Raw genomic sequence first — 27045 nt, forward strand, 5'->3', positions numbered from 1 at the left:
ATAAGCAACACAGATTTAATATATTTATGACATAAATATATTTATAAAACACTATGGTGACTGAAAGAAGTCTAGGCAAAAGGGTACACGTCGTATGACTGCATTTATATGAAACTCTAGCCAATCAAAGCTAACTCAGAAAGCACAGTGGTTGCCTACGTGGCAGGGCATGAGGGAACTTTCTGAGGTGATATGTTCCATATCTTGATAGGGGTTTGCATAACAGATATGTTATCCAGTTGTCAAAAACCAGCAAATAGCACAGTTAGGATCTGTGCATTTTATCATCTGTAAATTTTATCTTGAAAAAAGAGCCATAAGTAAATATTAAACTCTAGTTGATAATAAGCACACTTTAGGGGTAAAGTGTGCTACTATCTGCAACTTTGAAATGCAAAGATAAGATGAACTGATGGATGGATAGAGGGATAAACAGATACGTGACAAAGCAAAGAGAGTGAAATGCTAATTGTAGAATCTAGAAGGTGAGTATATGAGTGTTTACAAGTTTTTCAATTTTCTGTATGTTTGAAATTTTTCAGAATAAAATGTTAGGGGAAACATGGGGGAAACACTCACCATTGTTTTCTTCCTGCATCCAGAGACGAGGATCGGCATATGTGATTTTATTATATCTTTGACGAACGGACTCCTGGTATTTCTTTAAAAAAAAGAAAAAAGTTTAATTTATGAGAAAAAATGAGTTTCATTACAAACCAGAACTGGTAAAGATGTAAAAGTTCAGCAGAAACAACTGATACGAACGTATTGCCAGACATGGGCATCTGTCAGGCTAGGAAGTAATTAGCTCATGAGACAAAGTCTACAATAAAATGAAGCGATTAGCATAAAGGCAGTCTAGCCAGCACTGGCCACTAGAAGCTGCTGCAGTGAGGAGATGTTCTGTAAGTGCCCTGTCCAATACAGTAGCCACTAACTACTGACTCCTTACAGTGTGTTTAATTTTCATTAATTTGCATTTTAATAAGTGCCTGTGGCTAGTGGCTACTGTTTTGAGCACCCCAGGCCTAGACAACTATTGCCAAGGGGAGATTTCAAGACTGGGGTAAACTGCATTCTTGAAACTTTCAAATCCCCCCCAGAAAAATTGTTTTTCCTCTAATGTTTCTATTTAGCAGCAAAGCAGAAATTAGATTTAATCATGGTGCAATGAAAAAGAAAATGCTGAATTGAGAGTCAGGAGACCTGGATTCTCGTTCTGGCTCTGCCAGGACTTTTTTTGTGACCTTGGCCATGTCACTTACTTCCTTATTGTACCTCATTTTCCTGCACTGAATAATCCAGGGGTTAGAGTGGGTGAAGCAGTATCACAGAAATTGAAGAAGATAAAATTATCTGTGATCTGACAGGATCACACTACAGCTGGGAAGAGGAGGCAACTGAATAGTACGTACAAGCTGACAGATGCAAAAGTCTATGATTCCATTTGTGGGCCCGGGCCCTGGTCTCAGAGTTTCTGGAATTACACATCAGTGGTATCAGGGGGATAATAACAATGGTCGCTTACTGGGTTACATGGCAAGCAATGTGCTGAATCCTCTATGCCTCTTTTTATCCTTAAAACTCCCTACTTATCAGAGGGGTTGACAATACCAAGGTCATACAGTTAGTTGGCAATAGAGCAGGAATTTAAAACCGGGACTGTGTGACTCTGACAGATGAAGCTGCAGAGGCATGAGGAGAAACTGCACTCGGCAGAAGCCAGTCCCTAGCGGCGGACCAGACCCGGGGCCCCAGACCTTACTTCCATCTCTTCCATTCTGCACATCATGATCTCCAGATCTGGGCTATCCTTGCTGTCCTCAACGGTGGCTAAGGTTTCAGACCCCAAGATCTTAGCATGAGTCACAGCCCAGAGCTCATGGGCAGAATCTTCCAAAAAATCATCAAGCCGACGAATGTTGTTGGATTCAAAATCAACAGCGGCAACCTACAAGATGGGGTGGGGTGGGGTGGGGAGGAGAGGCGTGGGGTGGATTAGGGGTGGGAAGACAATATAATGCAAACAGAAAAACATGAAAATTATCGTTAATCGTAATAAACCAACAGCACACAGATCCAAATGGCAGAGTTTCTACGGTAAAACAAGATTCTCCTAAGTCAGTAAGTTTCAAAAGCAATCAGAACGATTTTTATCACAGTCATTTAAATGATAGCATTAACCAAGTAATACCATGATTGTCCATGTAAATTATCATTATCATCTGTTTTTCCAGTTGGTAGAACAAATATCTTCTTTTTGCTACATTCAGGAGAATGTCCAATATTTTACACGTCACACATTCCAGAGGATGTAACGATTCTCTTTTGGTGCAGTGCTTCTGTGAAAACGTCTGTTCATATGACATCACAAAGTTCAGGATTCTTTGTCTTTGAAACTCCATACCTATCGTCTGGGAAAGCTATACCAGCCTTTCTTGACCTGCTATGTTGTACATTCAAAAAGCACTTTCCAGTTTCCAAAGCAATTTTACATGCTCTGTATTTCTCTTGATTTGAATACATGTTTATAATCTGCCCTGAAAGAGGCTTTTGTAAAGAATGTTTGCTGGGGGAATTAATTACATCAGGCAATGGGATGAAATATTTCTAGAATTAAATTCTGGTTCTGCCCACTCATAAGCCTGCAACTTTGGGCAAGTTTACTCGACCTCTGTGGGCCTCAATCCTCTCATGTGTAATATGGAAATAATCTTGTATTTCAGAGCTGTAGGGATTTCATAAGAGCTTGCATGTTGAGACACTTAGCATAGTGCTGGGCATGAAATAAGACACTCAATGAATGGTTACAGCTACAGCAATTTAAGAAACCTTTAATGATTCACAGAAGAAAATGTTAATGGCCAATAAAGATATGAAAAAATGTCCAACCTTCATCAAAGTTAAAGAAATAAAAATCAAACTCAATAACCAATATAATAAAATTACAAAAAAATCAGAGACAACCGATAATGCTTGCATGTGTATATTTTCCATCTATAAAGAATGGACCACCAAAAATACTATGTCCCATCAAAAAAGATAAGAAGGTCTCAATGCAATGATACAAAAAGAGCACAAAAATATATTATAAATAAAGAAGCAGAATATAGAACAGCAATTGGCACCTGCTTCTGGGGAGGTGTAACTTTTCATATACTTCTTCTGAATTATTTAAAATTTTGGCCATATGCATGTATAACTTTTAATTCTAACATAACTCATACATTTTGGAAAAATATATATTTAATGTGCAAGTTTAGTTAATGACAATAGTAGCAGCAATAGACAGATATGTTACAATGGTACCTTTACAAGAGCTTTTTCCGGATATGAGAGAAAATCTTGCCTATAAGTAAATCTACAGAGAGTTGTATTTTACTTGCAAATGTTTCCTCCATTTTAAAGATGAGTACACAGAGAATTTGTGTTCAAGGTCTCCCAGCTCTTTTGTAAGTTAACATAGTAAAAACAGTTTTCTCCTTCACCATGCCAACTTTGATGAGTTTGTTTCCTTTTGTTTGTTTTCATTCAATTTGTAAACCCTGACTCTTGATGGTGCTGCCTGGAATACTCTGCAGTGAAGCTGCTATTTAACAGCCCAGCATTCTAAATACTAGAGAGTTACTTTTCTGTTTCAATAAATTGTGTTAAACATCATGTAATGCCTACAAAATAATTCCAATATACAAGGCTGATCACTCCTAGTATATTCGAACATGTCTATTTCACTGCCAGCATTCATAATCACTTCATTTTCCTTTCATATTAAAGTGCAGTATGGAGTGGCCTCTCTGGGTTAAATGTTAGCCTCACTATTCCTCTAGAAAAAAAATATGTATCATTTAGTGGCCAAGCTGCATAAAACACCAAGCCATAACACAGTTGAATTTGTAATGGCCAAATGTTGACTTTTAGCTTTCAGTCTTAGAAGCCTCACCTCACATCAGATTATGTCATAAAACCTTGGAACGATAAAGTCATAATCACAGAGATTATGAAAATATGTTACAGCTGAAATATTGCTTAATAATCAGAATAGGGGCCGGGCGCGGTGGCTCAAGCCTGTAATCCCAGCACTTTGGGAGGCCGAGACGGGCGGATCACGAGGTCAGGAAATCGAGACCATCCTGGCTAACACCGTGAAACCCCGTCTCTACTAAAAATACAAAAAACTAGCCGGGCGAGGTGGCGGGTGCCTGTAGTCCCAGCTACTCCGGAGGCTGAGGCAGGAGAATGGCGTAAACCCGGGAGGTGGAGCTTGCAGTGAGCTGAGATCCGGCCACTGCACTCCAGCCTGGGCTACAGAGCAAGACTCCGTCTCAAAAAAGAAAAAGAAAAATAAATAAATAAATAAATAAATAAATAATCAGAATAGGGACACATTCTTGAAATCTACCTTCTTCCTGTCCCTAAGGTCACTGGGCCAATGGAGCTTCATTCCAATTTCCTTCTGCTCTGAAACCTAAGAAGGAAGTTGGAATGAAGCTTCGTTTCCTTGCTCTGGGCAATTAAAGCAATAAATATCTTTCTAAACTCCACAAAGATTAAATGGATGTAACCTGCACCTTCTGCTCTGCAGCTCTAAGTCTAGGCAAGGCAGAAACATTTCTACAAATATTAAAAACAGGTCCTCCAGAGGAAGAGTACAGAGTGGACAATAAGAAAATGTGTTTTTATTTTTCTCAAATGTTTTCATTTTTTTCCTGGGCCACCTTTTTCTCTCTACTAGGCCAGATACTGGTCACATATTAGGCACTCAAAACATGCTTGCCTAACAATAAATATTAGGCCCCAAGTATAAAGAAAATTAGGACAGTAATGAGTGAAACTAGGCTGAATGAAAGGAAATGAGGGCAGCCATTCTTCTGCCGCAGGCCATCAACATTCAGGGCCACACAGGGCACCGACACTCTGTGATCCAGAGGGACAGAGCCACTAACACAAACCTGTGGCTCTAAGATTTCTGTGCCCTGTTTGCAAGGCTGACCTAAGTCTAAATACTAAAAATACACTGGAAGAATTAACATGCCAAATGTGAAAAATAATATTCATACTTCTCGAGCAGGATAATCGAGTGTTTGCAAAGTAATCTGTATTTCATTTCCATTACAACTAAAGACATTATCAAGCAATAATACCAGAATGCCAGCACCACACAACGCATACCTCCTGTGCAGGCTGGGCTGTTGCTGTATTTACTGACGAGCCATCCTTCAAATGAGTATGTGCTTCTGTAGCAGAATTGACTCTCTATTAAAACAGACAAATACATTCATGGAGTATAAAAACTTACAGCTCCTATTAGTACAAATGAATTCTATTACCAGAATAACTTGTGTGGAACAATTCATCAGCTTTAGCTACATTAGACTTTTTGCAGCAATTCCAAGCACTTTGTCTTCATGGAAACAAATGCCACGTGTTGATCTTGGCTTTCCAGCCTTTTTCTTCCCTCAACTCTGTAAACACTGTCAGAATAGCTGCATGCTTTATGCAAGTCATTCAACTTCCCTGTTCCACAGCTTCCTCAGTGATCAAATGAGGAAGTTGAACTACTTGATTTCTTTTTTTTTTTTCAGCTAGTCTACAGCTCAAGACTACTTGATTTCTAAGAGTCTTCCTAGTTCTATGCTACTGAGATTTCCATGGACTCTAATACAAACTCAACATTTCTCTAAGAATAGAGAAGTTCAGTGGCCTGTTTAGGGATCCCGAATGTCATTCATCCCATTTAAATTTACAATATTCTTCTGTGGCCTCATCTAGTCATACACACAAGTTTGTTTCTTTTTTTTTTTTTTTAAATTTATTTATTATTATTATACTTTAAGTTGTAGGGTACATGTGCATAACGTGCAGGTTTGTTACATATGTATACTTGTGCCATGTCTATTCACAGGGTGGATCTACAGGGTCTGGCTATAGAATTGAGCTTACTGCTTATGGGAGGATGGCACAACCTCTTGGTGATACCATCTATAATTTCATCCTCAAGAAAGTACTGGATTGTGCACAGAAGCTGTCCTAACATCTTTCTCCTTTGGAAAAATAGAGCCCATCTTTCCAAACCACTGAGGTGAAAAAACACAGTATTCGAGTGAAAGCTGCTATTGGAACACTGACTTCACCAACAGATCTATTTCATTCGGAACAGGGATTACAATCCCAACTTGTTTCCCAAACTAAAATCTCAACTTTCTCAAAAGGAGGGCTTTCCCCCTGTCCCTTTATCTCTATCCCTTCTCCACAATGGAGGGCACATCAGTAGTGTGTGGTGGTCTGGGGGTATCTTCCAGCTGCCACAGAGACACTTAGCCCTATAAAGGATCAATGGAACCTCTGTAGGAACTCATTTTAAATCTAGAACTTCCAAAAAGCAACCAAATGAAATGAACTAGATTACCTGGGCCTTGATCAAGAGAGGCTTCAAACGATCCAGAACTGCCTCCTCTACCTTGTCTGCTAACTGGGTGGCAGAAACACTATTTAGAAATAAAATTGAAAATTAAAATCAAAGGCAATAAAATATCCTATTTTGCATATTTATTTACCACTCCAGGTGAAGGGAGATAAAATGACCATGAGCTTCTCTAACCCTTCATGGCCACACCAATCTCCTGGGGATTTTGTGAAAATGCAGATTCCAATTCAGCTGGTCTGAGTAAGGCCTGAGAGTCTGCATTTCCAACAAGCTCTTAGGTGATGTGACAGTGCTGGTCCTAGGCCTTACTTTAGGCACAAAGATTTAGGTAACATCTGAAGTGTGTTAGGCACTGAGTATACTTTAAAAAAATAATGGTTGCCATTAACAGCTAAAGAGGATAGTAAACTGAACAAAAGAAACTAATTTTGTTCCCTCTCCAAATTCCACTAAAACAACCATAGAGTTAGCTTTACACCCACAAGGATAAGGAAGAAAAAATGGTGCTGGAAAACAAAGGACAAAAGCGATAACTAACTTAGCTGAACTGAGGAAGTTGACTTCTCCCATTCAAGTACTAACCAGGCCCGACCCTGTTTAGCTTCCGAGATCAGACGAGACCGGGTGCAGTCAGGGTGGTATGGCCATAGACAGGAAGTTGACTTTTAAGGCCAGTAGTGGGAAAAACTAGAACCCACACAATTTGTACTGCTGACTTCACCAGGCACACGACTGGTAGTACCAGGTACGTCTAGGCCTGGGCTAAGCTGGGAGGGGGTGGTTTAAAAACTGACGAGAAGAGCCAAATGACGTTTGAGAAATTAGACTCCTAGATCCCTTTCCCTACTTCACACACTATACAGCCGCCTCTTTCCAACTCTAGAAGTCTGATGGCTCATTCTCTGTGTGAGGGTCTCTTGACTAGGGGCACCCAATCACAGTTGAGGCTGTAGGTACCATACCGAAAAGAGGCAGGGGTCACGTATGCAGGCTGAATGCTGTGTTATTAGACTCACAGCCCCCTTCCTCAGCTCGGCTCCTAGGATAGCAACATCCTGATTCTTACTCTCTGGGCCAAAGATCAGAAAACTTCTCCGGGCAGTCTGACCCAGGCCAAAGGAAAGACCTGAAGACCAATCTAAGTGTCCTTAACAAATAGTCCAGGTGTTACTTTCATCAGACGGTGCTTGAATAGCCAGATATCCATTAAAGAAAATGAATTTTGATCAGTATTTCATCTCATAAACAAAAATTAATTCTAAATGAATCACAGATATAAGAATAAATGGTAAAACTATACAGCACTTAAAGGAAAATATAAGAGAAAATCCTTGAGACCCTAACATAGGCAATGGTTTCTTAGCTAGTTCACCAAGAATGACTAACCAGAAAAGAAAAATTGATAAACTGGTCTTAATCAGAATTTAACACTTTTAGTCATCAAAAGACACCATTACGAAGATCTGTGGGTGGGCCATAGTATTACGAGAAAATATCTGCTGCACACATATCTGGCAAGGGGCTCATATCCAGAAAATACAAAGAACTCAAATCAACACTTAAAAAAAACTCTAATGGGCAAAAGACTTGAACCAACACTTCACAATAAGCGCTAGAAAAGGTGCCCAACATCATTCGTCAAGGAAACACAAATTAAAATCACAAGGAGATCCCACCACATTCTTACCAGAATCACTAAAAGACTGACAAGCTCAATTGTTAGCAAGGGTGTGAAACCAGTAGAAACGAATTCGCATGCACTGCTGATGAGAGTAAAAAATGCTACTACTCTGGAAAATGTATATGGCTCGTTTAATAAAATTAAACAACTGCCTATCCTATTACCCAGAAATTATACTCCTAGGCATTTACCCAAGAGAAATGAAAGCATATATCTACAAAAAGCCTTGTGCAGGAATGTCTGTACCAGCTTGATTCATACTAACTATAAATGGGAAAGCCCAAATGTCAATTCACAAGAGAATGAACAAACAGAATGTGGTGTATTCCCACAATGGAATACTACTCTGCACTAATATGGATGAACTATGCTGATGCACACACAACGTGGATGAATTGCAAACATTTTCTTGAGCAAAAGAAGCCAGACACAATGGGGTAGATCTTGATAATTCTACTCATATAAAGTCTGACCAGGCAAAGCTACTTATAGTAAAAGAAATCAAAGCAGCTGCCTCTGTGAGCGATGGGGGTGTGGAGGAGAGAACGACCAAGAAGGACATGTGGGAACTTTCTAGGTTGAAGTAACAAATTATCTATCTTGATTAGTGTTTTGGTTACCCAGGGACATACATTTGTCAAAATTCATTGAACTGTACCTTTAAGTTCTTTGCATTTTACTGTATGTAAATTATACCACAATAGAAACAATTATTTAAAAAACCAAAATACAAATGGCAACCCACATACTCTGTTTTTGACCAGTAATCACTCCCCCTACATTTAAACATGAGAAGATAGCCAAGATTACTAGGTATCTGAGGAGGGAAAGAAAAAGATTATGTAGGTCAAAAGGCAGGGGAAACGTGTAAATATATTCAGAAAGAGAACAGCACTGTATCCATAAAGAAGGATATGAGACTACTGAGTAAGAGATATTTGGAGAATATAACAGAGCTCTCAACATTTTTTAAATTTTAAAATTTAAACACTGTGGCAGAAATCACAAGCTCAACAGGTTAAACGTTCAAGTTGGAGGAAATCTCCTACTGAGGGAGGGTAGGGGTGGAGGTAGAACAGGAGAAAGAGAGAAAGAAAACAGGAAGAAACAGATAAGAAAATCAGAGGACCAAACAAGGAAGTCCAGTATCAAAGAACAGGAGTTTCAGAAAGAATAAAGAAAACAGAGACAAGAAAAAAAAAAAGTACAAAATAAAGCACGAAAACTTCTCAGAATTAAAGGAAATAAACTGCCAGACTGAAAGGTCTACTGATGAATGAAAACACATCCATAATAAGTCCTATCATGCAGAGTCTGTGAGTCTCCAGAGAAGGATCAAAAGCAATTCTGATTTCTCATTGGAAATAAGACGATGAGCAGAAATGCTCAGATTTTTGCTTCTGAAGAGATTGAAAAAATGTACTTTCCCCTCTTCTTCCTGTTAATTACAACTAAGAATCCTGGACATTAAATATACGCAAACCTAAGAGGACTTGGAGAGAAGTAGAGAAGGCACATCACCTCGGGACACTGGGACCAAAAGAATGACAGAGCAGTGAGTTCTCTGGGATTTCTCTTTGCCTCATATATCCCAGAGTAGGTACCGGAGAAGCCGGCAACCCAAACACCAATAGGCACAGACAAAAAAGAAGTCTCCAATGCAAATAAAGTCTGCTCTCTCTATCAAAAGAACCAAGAAAGGGGCAGTCAGAAAGATGGAAAACTTAGAAAATAACTGCTCGACTGCAGCCAAACACTGCAGAAAAACCCACGGCCACAGGCCAGCAAAGACTGAGTGGAGAGCAAACAAGTACATGAAAAGATGTTCAGAGGTCACTATACACCCATCAGAACGCCTACAGGAAAGCAGAATGACACACCAAGTGTGGGCAGAAATGCGGAACAACTGGATCCCTCCAACACTGCTGGTGGGAACAGACAGAGCCGCTCTGGAAAACAGGATGGCAGTTTGGAAGAAAACAAAACAAACCACCACTAGCACACAACCCAGCAACTGCCCTCTGGGCATTTATCCAGGAAAAAAGGAAAACTTACGTTCACACAAATATGTGTACACTACTGTTTACAGAAACTGTATGCGTAATAGCCCCACACTGGAAAGAACTCAGGTGGTGTTTTTTTTTTTTTGAGACAGGGTCTTGCTCTGTTGCCCAGGCTGGAGTGCAGCAGCATGACCGTGACTCACTGCAGCCTCGACTTCCCAGGATCAAGTGATTCTCCCACTTCAGCCTCCCAAATAGCTGGGACCACAGGCTCAGATGTTCTTGAAGAGGTACATGGTTAAACTACGGTTTGTTTGTATCCACACCATGAATACTACTCAGCAACAAAAGGGATGAACCACTGATACATGTGATGAGCTCCATGAATTCCCAGAGAATGATGTGAAGAAAAGAAGTCCCTGAAAGTTACATACTACACGATTCCACTTATAACAACACTCTTGAAATAACAAAATTATAGACAGGGAGAGCAGATGAGTGGTTGCCAGGAGATATTTAGCCAAGCAGTGAATGGGGGTAGGAGAGAAGTGGGTGTGGCAACACCAGGGCTCCTGGGGGTGGGAAGGTTCTGTATCTGGACTATACCAATGTTAATATCCTGGTTGTAGTACTGAGATGTATTTTCCCAAGAGGCTACCATTTGGGGAAACTGGGCCTTCGTGTGACTCTATGATTACCTCACAGTAAGGAGTTTAATTAAAAATTTCCAATAAAAATAATCTTCTATACCCAGTAAGGCTACCAGCAAATATGAGAGTAGTAAGGTTTATCAGCAAACAAAGACATTTTCAGACTTGAAAGCTCTGAAAGGATTTATTCCCATTATCCCTTCTCAAGAAGCTAAATTAAGCAGAGTGTGGTGCCCTATGCCTAATCCCAGCACTCTGGGAGGCCAAGGCGGGAGGGTCACTTGAGCCCAGGAGTTCAAGACCAGCCTGGGCAACATAGTGAGACCTTGTCTCTAATTAAAAAAAAAAAAAGAAGCAGTTACAATAGCACGTGCTCCATCAAAACAAGCAAGTAAACTGAAGAAGATTACAACACAATATGGGAGATGGGAGGTCTAAGCCTAGATTCCTGGCTTGTCTTGCCCTTTTGCTGATGAAGTTTCTGCTGCTCTCTGCAGACCTGCTGTCTGCTAAGGATACTCATCCCATCCCCACAGTAGCTGACCAGAGCGAGCCGAGAAGCCGTGTACTACAGCGCAGCCCCTCTCCGACAAGGCTTCCTCCCGAAGTCCAATGGACCTGGCTCACCGACAGGCCCTCCAGATGGAGGACGCTCTGTGTGTGCAGGACTCACTCCTGACCCTGCTCGGTGACCTCCTGAGTGGGGCACCTACAAATTCTCATGAAAGCACAAATCAGATTAGGATCCAGACTCTGTTCGACCTGTCTTCCCCTAGGAGTCTTCATCTGATACTACCAGCAACACTGCCCCTTTGCATGTTCAGTTAGATTTGTGCCTGTTTCTCAGTTTTTAAAATTAAACAAGATATTGTTAGGGATACACACATAGATGACAGATTTATGAAGAAGACTAATGAAAAAATCAACACAAGAATCAGGACAGTGGCTGCCTCTAGGGGGAAAGGGGATACAACTGAGGAGGGATATGCTGGAAACTTCTGTAGCAGTGGCAATGGTTGATTTCTTGGCTTACGATGGTGGTGCGTGGATGTTCATTCTGTAATATTTTGGATTGCATATGTGCATTTAGTATGTTCTTCTATGTGTGTGATATGTTTAATTTTTGAAGTAAAAACACACAGGGGAATAAACGGGACACAGAGGATGAAGCTTTTGCTATATGGCCCAAACGACAAGTGCGTAAGAGTCACAGAGAATCAAATTTCAGCACAGCCTAAGGTCACACCTTTTTAGCGATAAATGACCATGAAATGGATTCCCTCAGACAGTAGTGACTATCCCATCACAGAGGGTGTGTGTAAATACACTGGACAGTTCCTCAGTGGAGATAGTAGAGAGGAGCCAAAAGCATCAGCTCCGGGGAAAAGATCCTTCAAATCCCAAGATTCTGGGATTGTATGACTTGAAAGCTTTACGACAGACAAAAAGTCTTGGCCTTCTAACGATATACCCACAGCCCTTCTAACCTGAGACTGAACACTACATCATGAACGGTGACAGAATGCACACAGGTTTCACAGAGTATTCTGTTAATGTGAGCATAGGGCGAACTATCAGAGTTGGAAAAATGAGGCAATTGCAGCAGCAGCTGGACTAAATCTTTTAACAAGCTTCTTTACTCCGATAGTGCCTACAGTCTTGAAAACACTTATGGAGTGAACAGAAAAAGGGAACCGCATTTGAAAACCATAGCCTGCATTCAAGCTAACACGTGAAACTAAAGTAGCTATATGTTGATTCACATGAGCAGAATATGTACGTGCATCATACTCATCTTCTGCCCTTGGAAGGGCTGACATCTGGCTAGAGAAAAGTACCTTTGAGGGCAGTCCAAACAAATACACATAAGACTCTGATCTTTCAGACAGAACTTCTCCACAATTACATATTTTTTTTCAGTTCTCCTCCAAACTCCACACAAAACAGGCATTTCCTAGCAAAAAATATGGTATAATATACAGGTAGACAAGCAAGTATTCATTCATTCACGTAATGAAGTTAAGCCTTAACAGTCCAGGTTGGTTGCTAGATCTAGATCAATTAGAACAGGCAAACATCCACTATTCTTCCTAAGAAGGAAACACATACCTCAATTTTTGGAGTCTATCCATTTCTTCGGCTTTGAGCTCATTCAGTTCCTTTGTTCTTCTAGAAGTTTCAGCATCAAGCCAGTCAAGCCTAGAGAACAGTATCAAGAGTCACCCCAACTCACCTCAAGGCAGAGTAAGGACTCCCCTGAGCTCCAGTCTTGGCTCCCCACTTGGCTTCTTAAGTGACTTCACAGTCTTTTAAGGAGGCAGAAAGCCAATACACATAAGGAGTGTAGCTAGGCCTAAATAATCTCTATTTATCATAATGTATAGAGATGTAGAACAGGTCTGCTTACCTTTTCCTGCCTCAGGAGCAAATATTTACCTCTGTTTTTGCATGTTGTCAATTTCCTTGGCTTTTAATTCTTCTACTTCCTTCAATCTTTTGGAAGTTTCAGCATCAAGCCAAGCGAGCCTAGCAGACAGTCAAGAGTCAAACCAATTCTGCCTCGACACCGCAGGGTGCCATCATCACAGAAACAGACCAGAAGTCAGGATCCCTGCAGAGCACCAATCCTGGCTCTATTAAGGTACTCAGTAGGTAACATAACCTCTCCGTACCCCTAAAGCTCTCCAGAACGTGTTCCATGTCAAAAGACATTGATGCACAACGCAATGAGAACCTGTCTCAAAGGTTCTCAAGAAAACTAGCTATCACTTGTACTTAGGGTTTCTTATTAGACTCAAACAAAACCCTTGCTACACCTTCAAGTTTAGACCAACAGTGAGCCCCCAGGAGCCATACAGGCATAGTGAAGTCAAATAAAAACAAAAAGGAAAAGTTAACTGTGAACAACTCTGTTGTATGTAAAAGTGCTTTGATTCCTTTGGTTTTGGATATATGAATATTGTCAAATAATTTAACGGACTGCTTTCATTTTTACTTTCCCATAATTGTAAGAACAATTTCAGCCAAATGAATACAGAGAAACCTGTTTTCACTGCTCTCTTCCTATGGAATGTTCTCATTTCATTTCCCATATTGAAATCCTGCCTGTTCTTCTGGTCCTAGTTTAATTTCCATCTGCATCCATGAAGCCTAGACCTCTGCAGCAAGAAGTAACGCTCTCCCCTTTCTAAACTCTCTCAGTTCCTAGGTTACATACCATGTTCTATCTTAAATTATAGTTAACTACATAACTTCTCTATTGACTATAAATAAGCAAGGGCTGGGATTATGGCCTTTTTGCCCTTTTTAAAGTCTCCATAGAGCTCATAACAGTGTCATATACAAAACTAGCAACTGATATATAATTGACACATATATAATTTATGAATGAATAAGAAAAAATAGAAGAGCTCACTATAAGCTACATAGTTTGACTGAAAACTTTAATAAACTACATTTTATGTATTCTATTTTTAAAAATAATCTACATTTTAAATAACCAACTTTAAACACAGGAAAGAGAAGAAAGGGATCACTTCCACGTCTATGTAAAAGGAGCTCTTTAATTCTCAAAGATCTGAAAAACACCAGCACAAACCTGGCTGCTTCGTGCTCAACAGCACCTGTCAGGTGACTTTCCTCTTGAGGACCTTCTGGCTGGAGAGGCTCTTTGGTGGCATCTCTGGGGCTAGATTTCACCTTTAGCCATGCGGCACTGAAAAAAATAGAAAAGCATACCTTTGTCATCATTCGCTCTGTATCCAATAACTCATCCAAGTAGGTGCCAGCTCAGAGACGACAACAGCATTAAATTAATGGTGATCTGTAGCACGGGGCCCTACGGTAGAAGCTGAATGTGAAGAAAAGTAAGATCCTCCTGCACTCAGGTGCAGTGTCAAAGGGGAGAAATTCTTCTTTGCTTCAAAGAAGCCATCACCATTTTAAATGAGAAACAGTGATCAATTACAGAATATTGGGTGAGTGTCAACAAAACTCTGTTACAATATATAGATTTGGATCACTAATTACATTTCATATTATAAGGCAACTCTGTATCTTTATAAGGCCCAACAGCACTGTGAGCCTGGAAGCCTCACCCACCCTGCTCTACCCACCACACATGCACTCTAAAAGACAGTCCACTGTACATTTGGTCTATAATACAAACTTCAACCATTGAGCTTACCAACTGAATGTACATCTCCATATTAATACTTGTATACAAAAATACAGAAAACAGAATAGAGTAATAAAAACAAAAAAAGCACATTATGAAATCAGAAGACCTGATTTTAGGTCTGGCTGTTACATGAATAAGACATTAAATTCTCTAAACATTGTTTCCTTAACTTGAAAATGAGAGTGGATGGATGAGCACAGCCATTCCTTCACATTCACCTGGAATCTTAGGGAGCTTCTCTTCCACCGGGCTGCTCACCCTGACTTCTGATGGCTCCAAAGACAGAACCCTGCAATCACCCATCTTCTCCCTTGTTCTCCCCTGACATCACTGCTTTTTACTTCTTCCTTTTTTCCGTCCCACCTCCTGGTCCTTTCCATTGTGTTTTCAAGAACTACTGTCTCACGGTAAACAAGCTCCCCTTTATCTTCAACCGATTCCCCCAAAGATTATTTCCACCTAACCGGACCCTGCTCCTCTCCTCTCTAACCCTGTGGAATGGCAGCTTCTCATTCTAATGTGCTCTGAATGGGGATGACAAGACAGTAACGTCAACATTACCCTAATTGCTCCCTGCAGCTTAGACAGTGTTGGTGAGATCTATATGGCTTTATAGTTCATAATTATCTTGACTTAGGAGTTAGAATTATTTTAATATATTTATTTACTCAGCAAAGATTTACTGAATGCCTACTATGTGCCTAGCACTGGACATTCAAATATAAAAAAGACACAGTCCCTGGCCTTAAGTTACTAGAATCTATTGGCAGAAGAGACAAGTGAAGGGAAGCCCACCATCTTCCATACAATCACACATGTCCCGGTGTTGGGGTGGCCCATGGAAGGGTGTTCCAACCACAGTCAGGCAGAAGAAGGAACCAACAAGCTTCCAGACAAAGACTTCTCATGTATGACTCACCCAAAAAAGCATTTCTGTTTAATGGAAAAAATTAAGGCTACTACTTCATTTGCTCCTTATAAGCTATAGGTTGCCTTTGATATGTGGAGGAAAAAGAGAATCACATACACAAATGGTCCCTTGAGTTTTCACATACCATTTAGGAGACGCTGGTGGCGATGTGGGGTTTGGGGGTATCCATGGTGCCTTGCGGTCTTTCACAGGCTGCCGGTTCATTTTTAATCTGGATGAAACTGTTGTCTGCTGCACTCTGCTTTTACTGTGAATTTGGCTTTGTCTACTTCTTTCAGCTTTGCGGAGTCCCTGTGAAAGATAAGTAAGAATTATAAAGCCAAACAAGTATCAAAGAAACTATGGTTTCAACCTCTGACTCACTGAAGCTCCAAGTTCTCCATGTTATTCATGTATCGATTCAGAAAAACCTGAGTAGAAAGCACTGTGGCAGAAATTTGGGGGAGGGTGTAAATTTCATTGAAACAATCATGGTAGGGGGCGGGGTGGAGGGTGTGGAATTGAAATCCCTGGCTCTGCCTGACACCTTTAAACATATAAACAATATATAAAATACATTTTTATTTATTTACAATTAGTTTCCTAAACAAAAAAAATTCGTATCATATTGTTAAATTATTTTTCTTTTTTCTTCTCTTTTTTTGTTTTTAAGAGACAGGGTCTCACTCTAATGCCCCAGCTGGGGTGCAGAGGTATGATCATAGCTCACTGCAGCCTCAAACTCCTGGGCTCAAGTGATTTTCCTGCCTTAGCCTCCTGAGTAGCTGGGATCACAGGTGTGAGATACAATGTGAAGTAACAGGTTTGGCTAATTTTTTATTTTTTGGAGAGCCAGGGTCTCACTGTGATGCCCAGGCTGGTCTAGAATTTCTGGGCTCAAGTAATGTGTAAAACATTCTTCGTTAAAATACTTAACCTCTCTGGGCCTTAGGTCTAAATAGAATGAATACAGCTACTTAAAAAATGTTATTGAGAATGAGGCTCTGTCTCTGGAGAAGAGCTCCCATTTGAATTCTTACAGGTTCAACCTTGACATCTCGATGATTCATGGCCGCCCCCTGCCATAGAAGTTTGGGAAGAAACAGACTTGATCCTAATCCATTATCTGTCAATATCTTGTGATAAGTGCTAACTCTCCTTTTCGGAGGCCACCTGAAAATAAACAGATTTGCTACAGAAGCCTTTGGGCAAAGCCACCAAATGTCACTGATACAATAAGGGTATTCGACCAGGAGGTGGTCTTTTGGCCAGTTTTCCACTGATAGGGCCATAAGTAAGTTTTAAACAGAAGTTTAAAATATAACGTAGTTTTAAACCAAGTTGTACCCTGCTGGCTCCCAAAGCCATATTAGAAAGCATTCACCCTAGGATGCCCTTTTAATATGCAGTAATTATTCTTGATCGATATTTATCTTCAGTAGGAACTATTTTTTTTTTTTTTTCTTTAAGACAGGGTCTTACTCTGCTGCCCAGGCTGGAGTACAGTGGCTCGATCATAGCTCACTGCGGCTTCAAACTCCTGGGATCAAGTGATCTTCCTGCCTCAGGCTCCCAAATAGCTGGGACTACAGGCATGAATTACCACACCTGGCTAATTTTGTTTTTAGTAGAGATGGGGTCTCACTATGTTGCCCAGGCTAGTCTTAAACTCCTGGCCTCAAGCAATCCTCTCGCTTCCCAAAGTACTGGGATTATAGGCCTGAGCCACCACACCCGGCAGGAACCAAATCTTAATCCCCTCAAATCTCACACTTCCAAATCAGAAGTGGAAAAAAATTGAATTTTAAAATCTCCTGCCCAATTAGGATATTGGTATCATATTAGTTAGGATCTTACCAAAGCAGGAATAGAAAGAATTCTCTATTCTAGTAACAATATTAAAAATTGTTATGTTTTGTAAAATATATGAACGACTTAAATAGCCAGACTCAAGGACTGTTAGCATCCAGCTGCCTGAGAACTGGCTCCACCGCATACCAGTTTCTGTGGCCTTGACAACGTCAGATTAATATGAATGGGCCAAAAGAAAGGAACGATTTCATACTTGCTGCCGTGCTGGCGCCAGTGTATCTTTCTTCCTAAATGGCACATTCTCAGTCACAGGCTGCTTCTTCACTGCTTTTGTTTTTGCCACGGCTAACACCTCGTCTTTGAAGCTCGCACTTTGGTCTAGAATAAATGGTCCTTCTTCCGGAAGGACATCCGCATCTAATACATCAAGCTCACTCTGCAACCTCTGGGCCTCCGGAAGCTCCGCAGCAGGCTGGTACTTACCTACGTGGAGAGTTTTGAAGAACGAACTGAGGAAAATGCTATTCAAATCAAATCTCTGAGAATGATTAGCTATACACAGATAGGCTCCAAATATCTACCCTAGCCTTGCTGAGAAGCAGACGTTTTGTTGTCAACACTGTTCTTCCTCCTATGCATATTACGGCGGGTTTATAAGCAGAAACCTAGGTATCACGGCTGACTGCCTGAATCTTCGCTCTCATCTTTACTCATTTACCTGGTCCCTTTGATCCTCATTCTAAAATAGCTCTTACATTTATCTCTGCCCTTCCTTCCCTTTTGCTATTACCCAAGGTCAGGCTTGCAGTATCTTGTGACTAGAATAACAGTGTCTCCTAACTGATCTCTTGTTTATCTTCACACTGTCTTCTGGCTACCAAAATTGTTCTTCTCAAATGTAATATTTAAAAGTCACTTCTGGCCAGGTACGGTGGCTCACGCCTGTAATCTCAACACTTTGGAAGGCCGAGGTGGGTGGATCACCTGAGGTCAGGGGTTCGAGACCAGCCTGGTCAACATGGTGAAACCCCATCTCTACTAAAACTACAAAAATTAGCCGGGCGTGGTGGCAGCCACCTGTAATCCCAGGTACTCGGGAGGCTGAGGCAAGAGAATCATCTGAACCTGGGAGGCGGAGGTTGCAGTGAGCCAAGAAGGCGCTACTGCACTCCAGCCTGGGGGACAAGAGCGAGGCTTCATCTCAAAAATAATAAATAAATAAATAAATAAATGTCACTTCTATACTCAAAACCTTCCATGGGTCCTAATTTGATAGAGAATAAAGTCTGAACTCCATATAAGACATTTAACCTGCAATGGGAAAGGAAATAAAGCTATCTTTATTTGAAAATGAGACAATACAGAAAATCAAAGAGATTGTACAGAAAGACTATTACAGCTGAGAAGAGGGGTCAGCAAGGTTTCCGGATATAAGAAGATGAAAACAGAAAATCAGTATTATCTCCACATATCAAAATAACTAATAGAAAATATAAGAGAAAAAAATCTCATTAACATGACAACAAAAACTATAAGGCATGTTGGAAGAAATCTAATGACAGAGGTATAAGGCTTTTACAGAAAAATTTAAAAGGTAAAGGACATGAAAGACAGTCTAAATAAATTGTTTTCATGAATGAATAGACCATAACGATGTCAGTTCTCCCCCCAAATAATCCATAATTTCAAACGCATATTCAATTAAAGCCCTAGCAGATTTTTTTTCAAGGATCTAAATAAGTTGATCCAAAATTCATACAGAGTAAAATCCCAAGAGCCCAAATAACTTTGAAGAACAACCAGCGAAGTGGGGAGTTGGTGGAGGCAGCAGTCTTACTTGACCAAAGATAAAGTCTTAGTGAGAAAACATTAAAGGCAGTGTGGGAGTGATGCAAACACAGGCAGAAATCAATGAGACTTCATGGATGTGACAAAGGCAGCATGATAACTCAGTGAGTATGAACTACACTGTTCAAAAAACAGTGCTAAGACCACTAGCATCCGTAGAGAAAAACATAAAACAGAATCCTTGCCTCGCATTGGACACTTAAAGTCTAAATGGAATGAAGACCTAAATGTGGAAAGAAAACTTTAAAGCTTTAATTAGAAAATACACGAGACAATCAGTATGACACCAGGGCAGAAGTGACTTTCTTAAGCTCAAATGTAATACTGACATATTTGAACTTAATTGAACCAAACTACAACTTCCATTTGACAAAAAGACATCCTTAAAGTCAACAGACAAGCCAAAGTCTGGAAGTAGATCTCTGTATAATTAACATAGGACCAATATCCAGACTATATAAAGAACTTCTACAAACCTATAAGACAAATAAACAATCCAATAGAGAAACAGACAAACGATAGAAACTGGCAATTTAGACAGAAAATCTGAATTGTCAATAAAAATAGGAAAAGATGATTGACTTCAATAGAATCAAAAATATTCAAACAATGAGGTATTTTAAATCCATAAAAAGATGTGGAAAAACAAGTACTCTTACAGACTACCAGCATGGCAGTAAATTCCCCAACTACTTTGGAAAGCAACTTGATTGCTATGGTAAAGTTGAAGATTCCTGTACACTGCAACCCAGCAAGCTCACTCCTAGGTATATACTCAGCCTAAAGGAACTCTAACATGTGGACAGAGGAAGCCAGGAACACAGATATTCACTTCACTTCATCACTGTTTATAAAAGCAAAATACTGGGAACAACCAAAATATCCATCAATAAGAGCTGAGAAATAAACTATGGTATATTCATTTAAGGGAAACCTATACAGCAGTAAAATTAATAAATTAGAATTCGTGTGTCAATGTATCAATATGAAAAAACCTTACAAACATAAGTGGAGGGGGTAAGCAAACTGCAAAATGATGCATACGGTAAGATATTTACATAAAACAATACTATATATGACATATACAAGCAGTACAAATGTAAAAACAGAATGGGTCTATAATATAATAACAATAGTAACTTCTAGTAAGGGAGAAAGAGAATGGAATGAGGAGAAAAATACAAAAGGGGCCCCAACTGTACTGTCATCCGGTTTCACTTTCCTCAATTTCAGTTACCCCTCATCAGCCCCGGGTCCAAAAATATTCAATGGGAAATTCCAGAAATAAACAATTCATACGTTTTATTTTTATTTTTTTATTTTTATTTTTTTTTGAGACAGAGTCTTGCTCTCTTGTCCAGGCTGGAGTGCAGTGGCACGATCTCGGCTCACTGCAATCTCTGCCTCCTAGGTTCAAGCAATTCTCCTGTCTCAGCCTCCCGAGTAGCTTAGATTACAGGGTGCATCATCACGTCCAGCTAATTTTTATATTTTTAGTACAGACAGGTCTAAAAATATAAGACCTGTCTTATATTTTTATAAGACCAGCCAGGCTGGTCTCAAACTCCTGACCTCAAGTGATCCACCAGCCTCAGCGTCCCACAGTGCTGGGATTACAGGTGTGTGCCACCACGCCTAATTTTTGTATTTTTAGTAGAGATGGGGTTTCACCATACTGGTCAGGCTGGTCTCGAACTCCTGACCTCAGGTGATCCACCCACCTCAGCCTCCCAAAACGCAGGGATTACAGGCGTCAGCCACCGCGCCCCGCCCATAAGTTTTAAATTGTGTATCCATGCTGTAGACGCTCCCTGCCTGTTAGTCACCTAGCAGCTGTCTTGGCGATCAGAACGACTGTCTCGTATTGCAGTGCTTGTGTTCCAGTAACCCTTACTTGCCTTCACAATGGCCTCAAAGAGCAACTACAGCGATGCTGGCAATTCAGATATGCTGAAGAAGCTGGAAAACGTCCCCTTTCAGTGAAAAGGTAAAGTTCTCCACTTAATAAGGAAAGAGAAAAAAAATCATATGCTGCTATTACTGAATCTAGTAAGAATGAATCTTCTTTTCGTGAAATTGTGAAGAAGGAAAAAGAAATTCAAAGCTAGTTTTGTTGTCACACCTCAAACTGACAAGTTATGGCCATAGTGAGTGATACTTAGGATGGAAAAAGAATTAAATTAGTGGCTGGAAGACATGAACAGAAATGTGTTCCAAATGACAGCAAATGAGCTAGGTGCTATCCTCAGTTTTGGGTATCCCACTTTGGGGTAAGTTTTGAAACGTATCCCCTTGGATAAGAAGGGACTACAGGTTGAGCATCCCAAATCCCAAAAATCCAAAATCCAAAATGCTCCAAAAGTGGAAACTTTTTGAGCACCAACATAATGCTCTAGGGAAATGTTCACTGGAGCCTTTTGCATTTCAGATTTTCGGGTTTAGGATATTCCATCGGTAGGTAGAAAGTAAATATTCCAAAATCCAGAAAATGTTTAAATCCAAAGCACGTCTGGTTCCAAGTATTTTGGATAAGGAATGCTCAACCTGTGCTGTATTTTATTTCTAAGAAACAAAATTCTGAAGTAATTAAAGCAAAAATGTTAAAATTTATTAAATTTAAGTAGTGGATATACAATATTATTCTTTTTATTCCTTTCTGTATATTTTAAATATTTCACAACAAAGGAAAACTACATTCGGACTACTTTAACAGTCAGTCAAGGGTCAGATTTCCTGTCACTACATCCTTTAATTAGGTACTTTAATTAGGTACTTATCAAAGCTACAGAAGTTACACAGGGGCCGGGCGCAGTGACTCACGCCTGTAATCTCAGCACTTTGGGAGACCGAGGTGGGCAGATCACGAGATCAGGAGTTCAAAACCAGCCTGGTCAATATGGTGAAACTCCATCTCTACTAAAAATACAAAAAAAATTAGCTGGGCGTGGTGGTGTGCACCTGTAGTACCAGCTACTCCCAGTCTGGGTGACAGAGCGAGAGTCCATCTCAAAAAAAAAAAAAAAAAAAAAAAAAAAAAAGAAGTTACATAGCAAGGAAATATAAATCAGAAGAAAAGAATGGTAAAACTAAATCCTTGGAGGCAGGTAGATCATGAGGTCAGGAGATCGAGACCATCCTGACTAACCCAGTGAAACCCCATCTCTACTAAAAATACAAAAAATTAGCCGGGCATGGTGGCAGACACCTGTAGTCCCAGCTACTCAGGAGGCTGAGACAGGAGAATGGCATGAACCCAGGAGGTGGAGCTTGCAGTGAGCTGAGATCGCACCAATGCACTCCAGCCCAGGCAACAGAGCAAGACTCCGTCTCAACAGAAAAAAAAAAAAAAAAAAAAAAATTCCAAAATCCTTGGTCTGTAATTTATTTAACTCCCAAGCTTATATACATCAAAGCAACTCTGACTGTAGGTCCTGATACCTTTCCAGTAATGATTTGCATAAATCAGCATGTAAACACAGCATAAGTTTTAGGAGTGAGTTTGAGGATACTGCTGGTAGTGGGAAGGGAGCCACCATCCTCATCGCTGACAAGTTACACTAATGGAATCAACCAATGCAAGAACAGTTCAGAAGCTGCGAAAAAACTGCACCAGCCAACTCTGATGTAAATCACAAGACAGCTGATCAAACCAGGCTCAGGCGTGTACTCCGAGTGAAGAGTGCACAGGGAGGGTTTTCCATCCCAGTGGCTCCCCAGCGTATTTTTTCAGGGGTGGGGGAAGAGAAGACCTTAGGAAATCAGAATGGAAGAATTGGGTAGAGTGATACCTAAGACAGAAATAGGAAAATGTAACCTTCTGAAATCCAGAGAACAAGAAAAAACAACAAATATAAAATAAAACTAGGAGGGCTACCAAAACCTTAAGTGTTTTACTCAAGGTTCCCAAGGAGTGGCAGAGCCAAGTCTTCTGGCTTTCGGTCCCACGTAAGTCCCATTCATTCTGCCTTGTCAGGGACCATAGAGCTGTTCCCCATAAATACGTTTTCCAGAGAACTGAAGTTTACTTCTCTATAGCCACGCAAAACTCCTTTGTTTTTTTCTGAGACAGAGTCTCACTCTGTCGCCCAGGCTGGAGTGCCGTGGTGCGATCTCGACTCACTGCAACCTCCGCCTCCCGGGTTCACACCATTCTCTTGTCTCAGTCTCCCCAGTAGCTGGGACTACAGGCACACGCCACCATACCGGCTAATTTTTGTATTTTTAGTAGAGACGGGGTTTCACGTGTTAGCCAGGATGGTCTCGATCTCCTGACCTCATGATCCGCCAGCCTCGGCCTCCCAGAGTGCTGGGATTACAGGCATGAGCCACTGCACCTGGCCCAAAACTCCTTTTAAAATAGCCACCAAAGATTTGTTTCCTTAGTTAGAAAATGCCTAACATAATCTAGCCTTTTCTTAATAACTTAGTGCTATTATTAAAACTAAAAATGCCACCTTAGATTTTTACAGCATTTAGCAACTAGATAATTTGCCACTTACAACAACTAAGTCAGTCACAAAACACAAAGACTATCCTTCCCATTTTATAGATGAAAAAATTCAGGCCGGGCGCGGTGGCTCACACCTGTAATCCCAGCACTTTGGGAGGCCGAGGCAGGTGGATCACCTGAGGTCAGGAGTCCAAGACCAGCCTAACCAACGTGGTAAAACCCTATCTTTACTAAAAATGCAAAAAATTAGCCAGGCAGGGTGGAACATGCCTATAATCCCAGCTACTCCGGAGGCTGAGGCAGGAGAACCGCTTGAACTCAGGAGGCAGGGTTTGCAGTGAGCTGAGATCATGCCACTGCACTCCAGCCTGGGCGACAAAGCAAGACTATGTCTCAAAATAAATAAATAAATAAGATTCAGACAGATTAAGTCAACCCAGATTCACAAACTGGCAGAGGTGGGCCTAGAATCTAGGTCTCCTTGGTCCAAATTTCCCCCCTCTGCCTCCCAGCTTTCCTACATTTGTTCCTGTAATGAGTTTTAGGTTAGCAGGTTTTCCAGCTTCTCTCTGAAACTGGTCTCCATTTTTCACTAGTCAGCTGATGAGCACCTCAAATCTTCTAATTCATTTAGCAAACACTTCTCTGTGTGCTGGCCTGGAATGTTCTCTCCATTTCCTCCAGTCTATCAAAATGAGCTCCCTAGCACCCCGAACTCAAGTTACTATGATTTGCTACTCAGAAATCTTTTCTTATTCAATTACATTTCTTCATAGAGTCTTTCAACAAGCACTTAAGTGCCTAACTATGTGGCAGATGCTGGGCTCATCGTAGAGGACATAAGGACAAATAAATCTGACACCCACCCTCTAGGAAAAGGCTGGCAAAGGCAGACTTCTAAATTAGAAGGAAGACACTATATTAGTTTTACCTGCCTACCAAGGAAGGAGAGCGAACATCCCATTAAAGTGAATAAATATCTAATAGTAAATGAACAAATTAGGTTTTTACTGTAATATAATAAAAAATAAACATCTGGTCTCGAGCCCAGTTTCTGGCCCAGAGCTCCTAAAACCCTTCTAATTTCCCTAGCATAGGGGCGCTAGGTTCATCTTTTTTTCCTAATATTTGGTCTTTAACCCCAGTACCTGACACAGAGGTCTTATCCCTTGGAATTTCCTGGCTAAGGAAGCATTTTTCTTTTTTTTTTCTCTAATGAGGTGACTCTTGGAGCTGGTCACCAGAAAGACCATGCCATGATTAGAAGCTTGGAACTCCCAGTCCCATCCTCCATCCTACAGGAAGGGGAGAGGGGCTGGAGATTGAGTTCATCATCGATCATGCCTATGTGATGAAGTCTCCATAAAAATCCAAGAACTAGCTGGGTGCGGTGGCTCACGCCTGTAATCCCAGCACTCTGGGAGGCCGAGGCGAGTGGATCACCTAAGGATGGGAGTTCAAGACCAGCCTGACCAACATGGAGAAACCCTGTCTCTACTAAAAATATAAAATTAGCCGGGCAAGGTGGTACATGCCTGTAATCCCAGCTACTCGGGAGGCTGAGGCAGAAGAATCACTTGAACTCGGGAGGCGGAGGTTGCGGTGAGCCGAGATCGCGCCACTGCACTCCAGCCTGGGCAACAAGAGCGAGACTCTGTTTCAAAAAAAAAAAGAAAAAGAAAAAAACAAATCCCAGAACTGCAGGGTTTGAGGAGCTCCCAGGATAGCGAACATGTGGGGGGTCCTGGAGGGTGGCTCCCCTGGAGAGGGCATGGAAGCTCTGTGCCCTTCCACATATCACACTTTGTCCTACACATCTCTTCCATCTGGTTGTTCATCTGTATCTTCCATAACACCCTTTATGATAAATGGGTAAACATAAGTAAAGTGTTTCTCTAAGTTCTATGAGCCATCCTAGCAAACCCCAGGAGGGGGTCAAGGAAGCCCCAGTTTTATAGCCTGTCACTCAGAAGCATAGGTCACAACCTGGGACTTGTGACTGGTGTCTGAAGTTGGATTGTCTTATGGGACTGAACCTTAACCCGTGGTATCTGACTCTAATTCCAGGGAGACAGTGTCAGGACTGAGTTGAATTACAGGATACCCAGTCGGTGTCCCCTGGAGAATTGTTTGGTATGGCAAAACCCTACGCATTTGGTGTCAGAGGTGAAGTATTGACAGTCTTAAGTAAGTAGGAAAAACAGTTTGGTTTTTCCTGTCTCTTACAGTTACACTTGTGGTAGAAGTGGAACACTCAATTATTTACGTTCCACAGAATAGTGGCAGATTGAGAAATAAATCAACTGAATTCTGGACTGATAAATATAACTTTCAAATCAATGAGGAAAAAATGAAATAAAATTTTGATTAATGTAGTAAATTACAACAAGAAAAAAACTTTGGCAAATGAAACATAAAATCAGGCAGAAAAAAGTTCAAATATGTCATTAATCTCATTAAATGTAAGTAGATTGAATACAGAACTCTAAAACAATTAAAAACTCCAATAATAGGCCAGGCGCTGTGGCTCACGCCTGTAATCCCAGCACTTCGGAAGGCTGAGGCAGCTGGATCACTTGAGGTCAGGAGTTCAAGACCAGCCTGGCCAACATGGTAAAACCACATCTCTACTAAAAATACAAAAATTAGCTGGGCATGGTGGTGCGCACCTGTAATCCCAGCTACTCAGGAGGCTAGGCAGGAGAATTGCTTGAACCCGGGAGGCAGAGGTTGCAGTGAGCCGAGATCGCATCACTGCACTCCAGCCTGGACAACAGAGTGCGACTCCACTTAAAAAAAAAAAAAAAAAAAAATCAGAATAATCTGGGGAAAATGAAGAAGATAAACATTGGAAGGGGTAACTCAAAGGGGAACTTCTTAGATGCCGGTAATGTTCTATTCCTTGACCTGGATAGCAGTTATACAGATGTTTTTGTTTTCTGGTAATTAATTGAGCTATAAATCTACATTATTTTGTGTACTTTTCTATCTGTATGTGTCACCCAGGCTGAAGCGCAGTGGTGCAATTTCACCTCACTGCAACCTCCACCTCCCAGGCTCAAGTGATCCTCCTGTGTCAGCCTTCCA

General features: G+C 40.8%; 1 protein-coding gene across 10 annotated transcripts in view; it reads right to left on the reverse strand.

The window, feature by feature from the left end:
- LOC105472814 (KIAA0753 ortholog) overlaps nucleotides 1–27045 on the reverse strand; it is a 64333-nt gene that overhangs the window by 15626 nt on the left and 21662 nt on the right. For all 10 annotated transcript variants that reach the window (XR_981862.2, XM_011726371.3, XM_011726356.2 and 7 more), the window contains 9 exons: nucleotides 17914–18143; nucleotides 15994–16160; nucleotides 14357–14473; nucleotides 13195–13284; nucleotides 12868–12957; nucleotides 6407–6485; nucleotides 5170–5253; nucleotides 1766–1951; nucleotides 580–661 (listed from right to left, as the gene is read on the reverse strand). Coding sequence is in view for 9 of the 10 variants with exons in the window: in XM_011726371.3 (XP_011724673.2) it covers nucleotides 580–661; nucleotides 1766–1951; nucleotides 5170–5253; nucleotides 6407–6485; nucleotides 12868–12957; nucleotides 13195–13284; nucleotides 14357–14473; nucleotides 15994–16160; nucleotides 17914–18143 (1125 nt within the window). In the remaining variant the exon portion in view is untranslated. The remainder of the gene's footprint in view (nucleotides 1–579; nucleotides 662–1765; nucleotides 1952–5169; nucleotides 5254–6406; nucleotides 6486–12867; nucleotides 12958–13194; nucleotides 13285–14356; nucleotides 14474–15993; nucleotides 16161–17913; nucleotides 18144–27045) is intronic.

This window comes from Macaca nemestrina, chromosome 17, assembly GCF_043159975.1.
Source record: "Macaca nemestrina isolate mMacNem1 chromosome 17, mMacNem.hap1, whole genome shotgun sequence".
Classification (NCBI taxonomy): domain Eukaryota; kingdom Metazoa; phylum Chordata; class Mammalia; order Primates; family Cercopithecidae; genus Macaca; species Macaca nemestrina.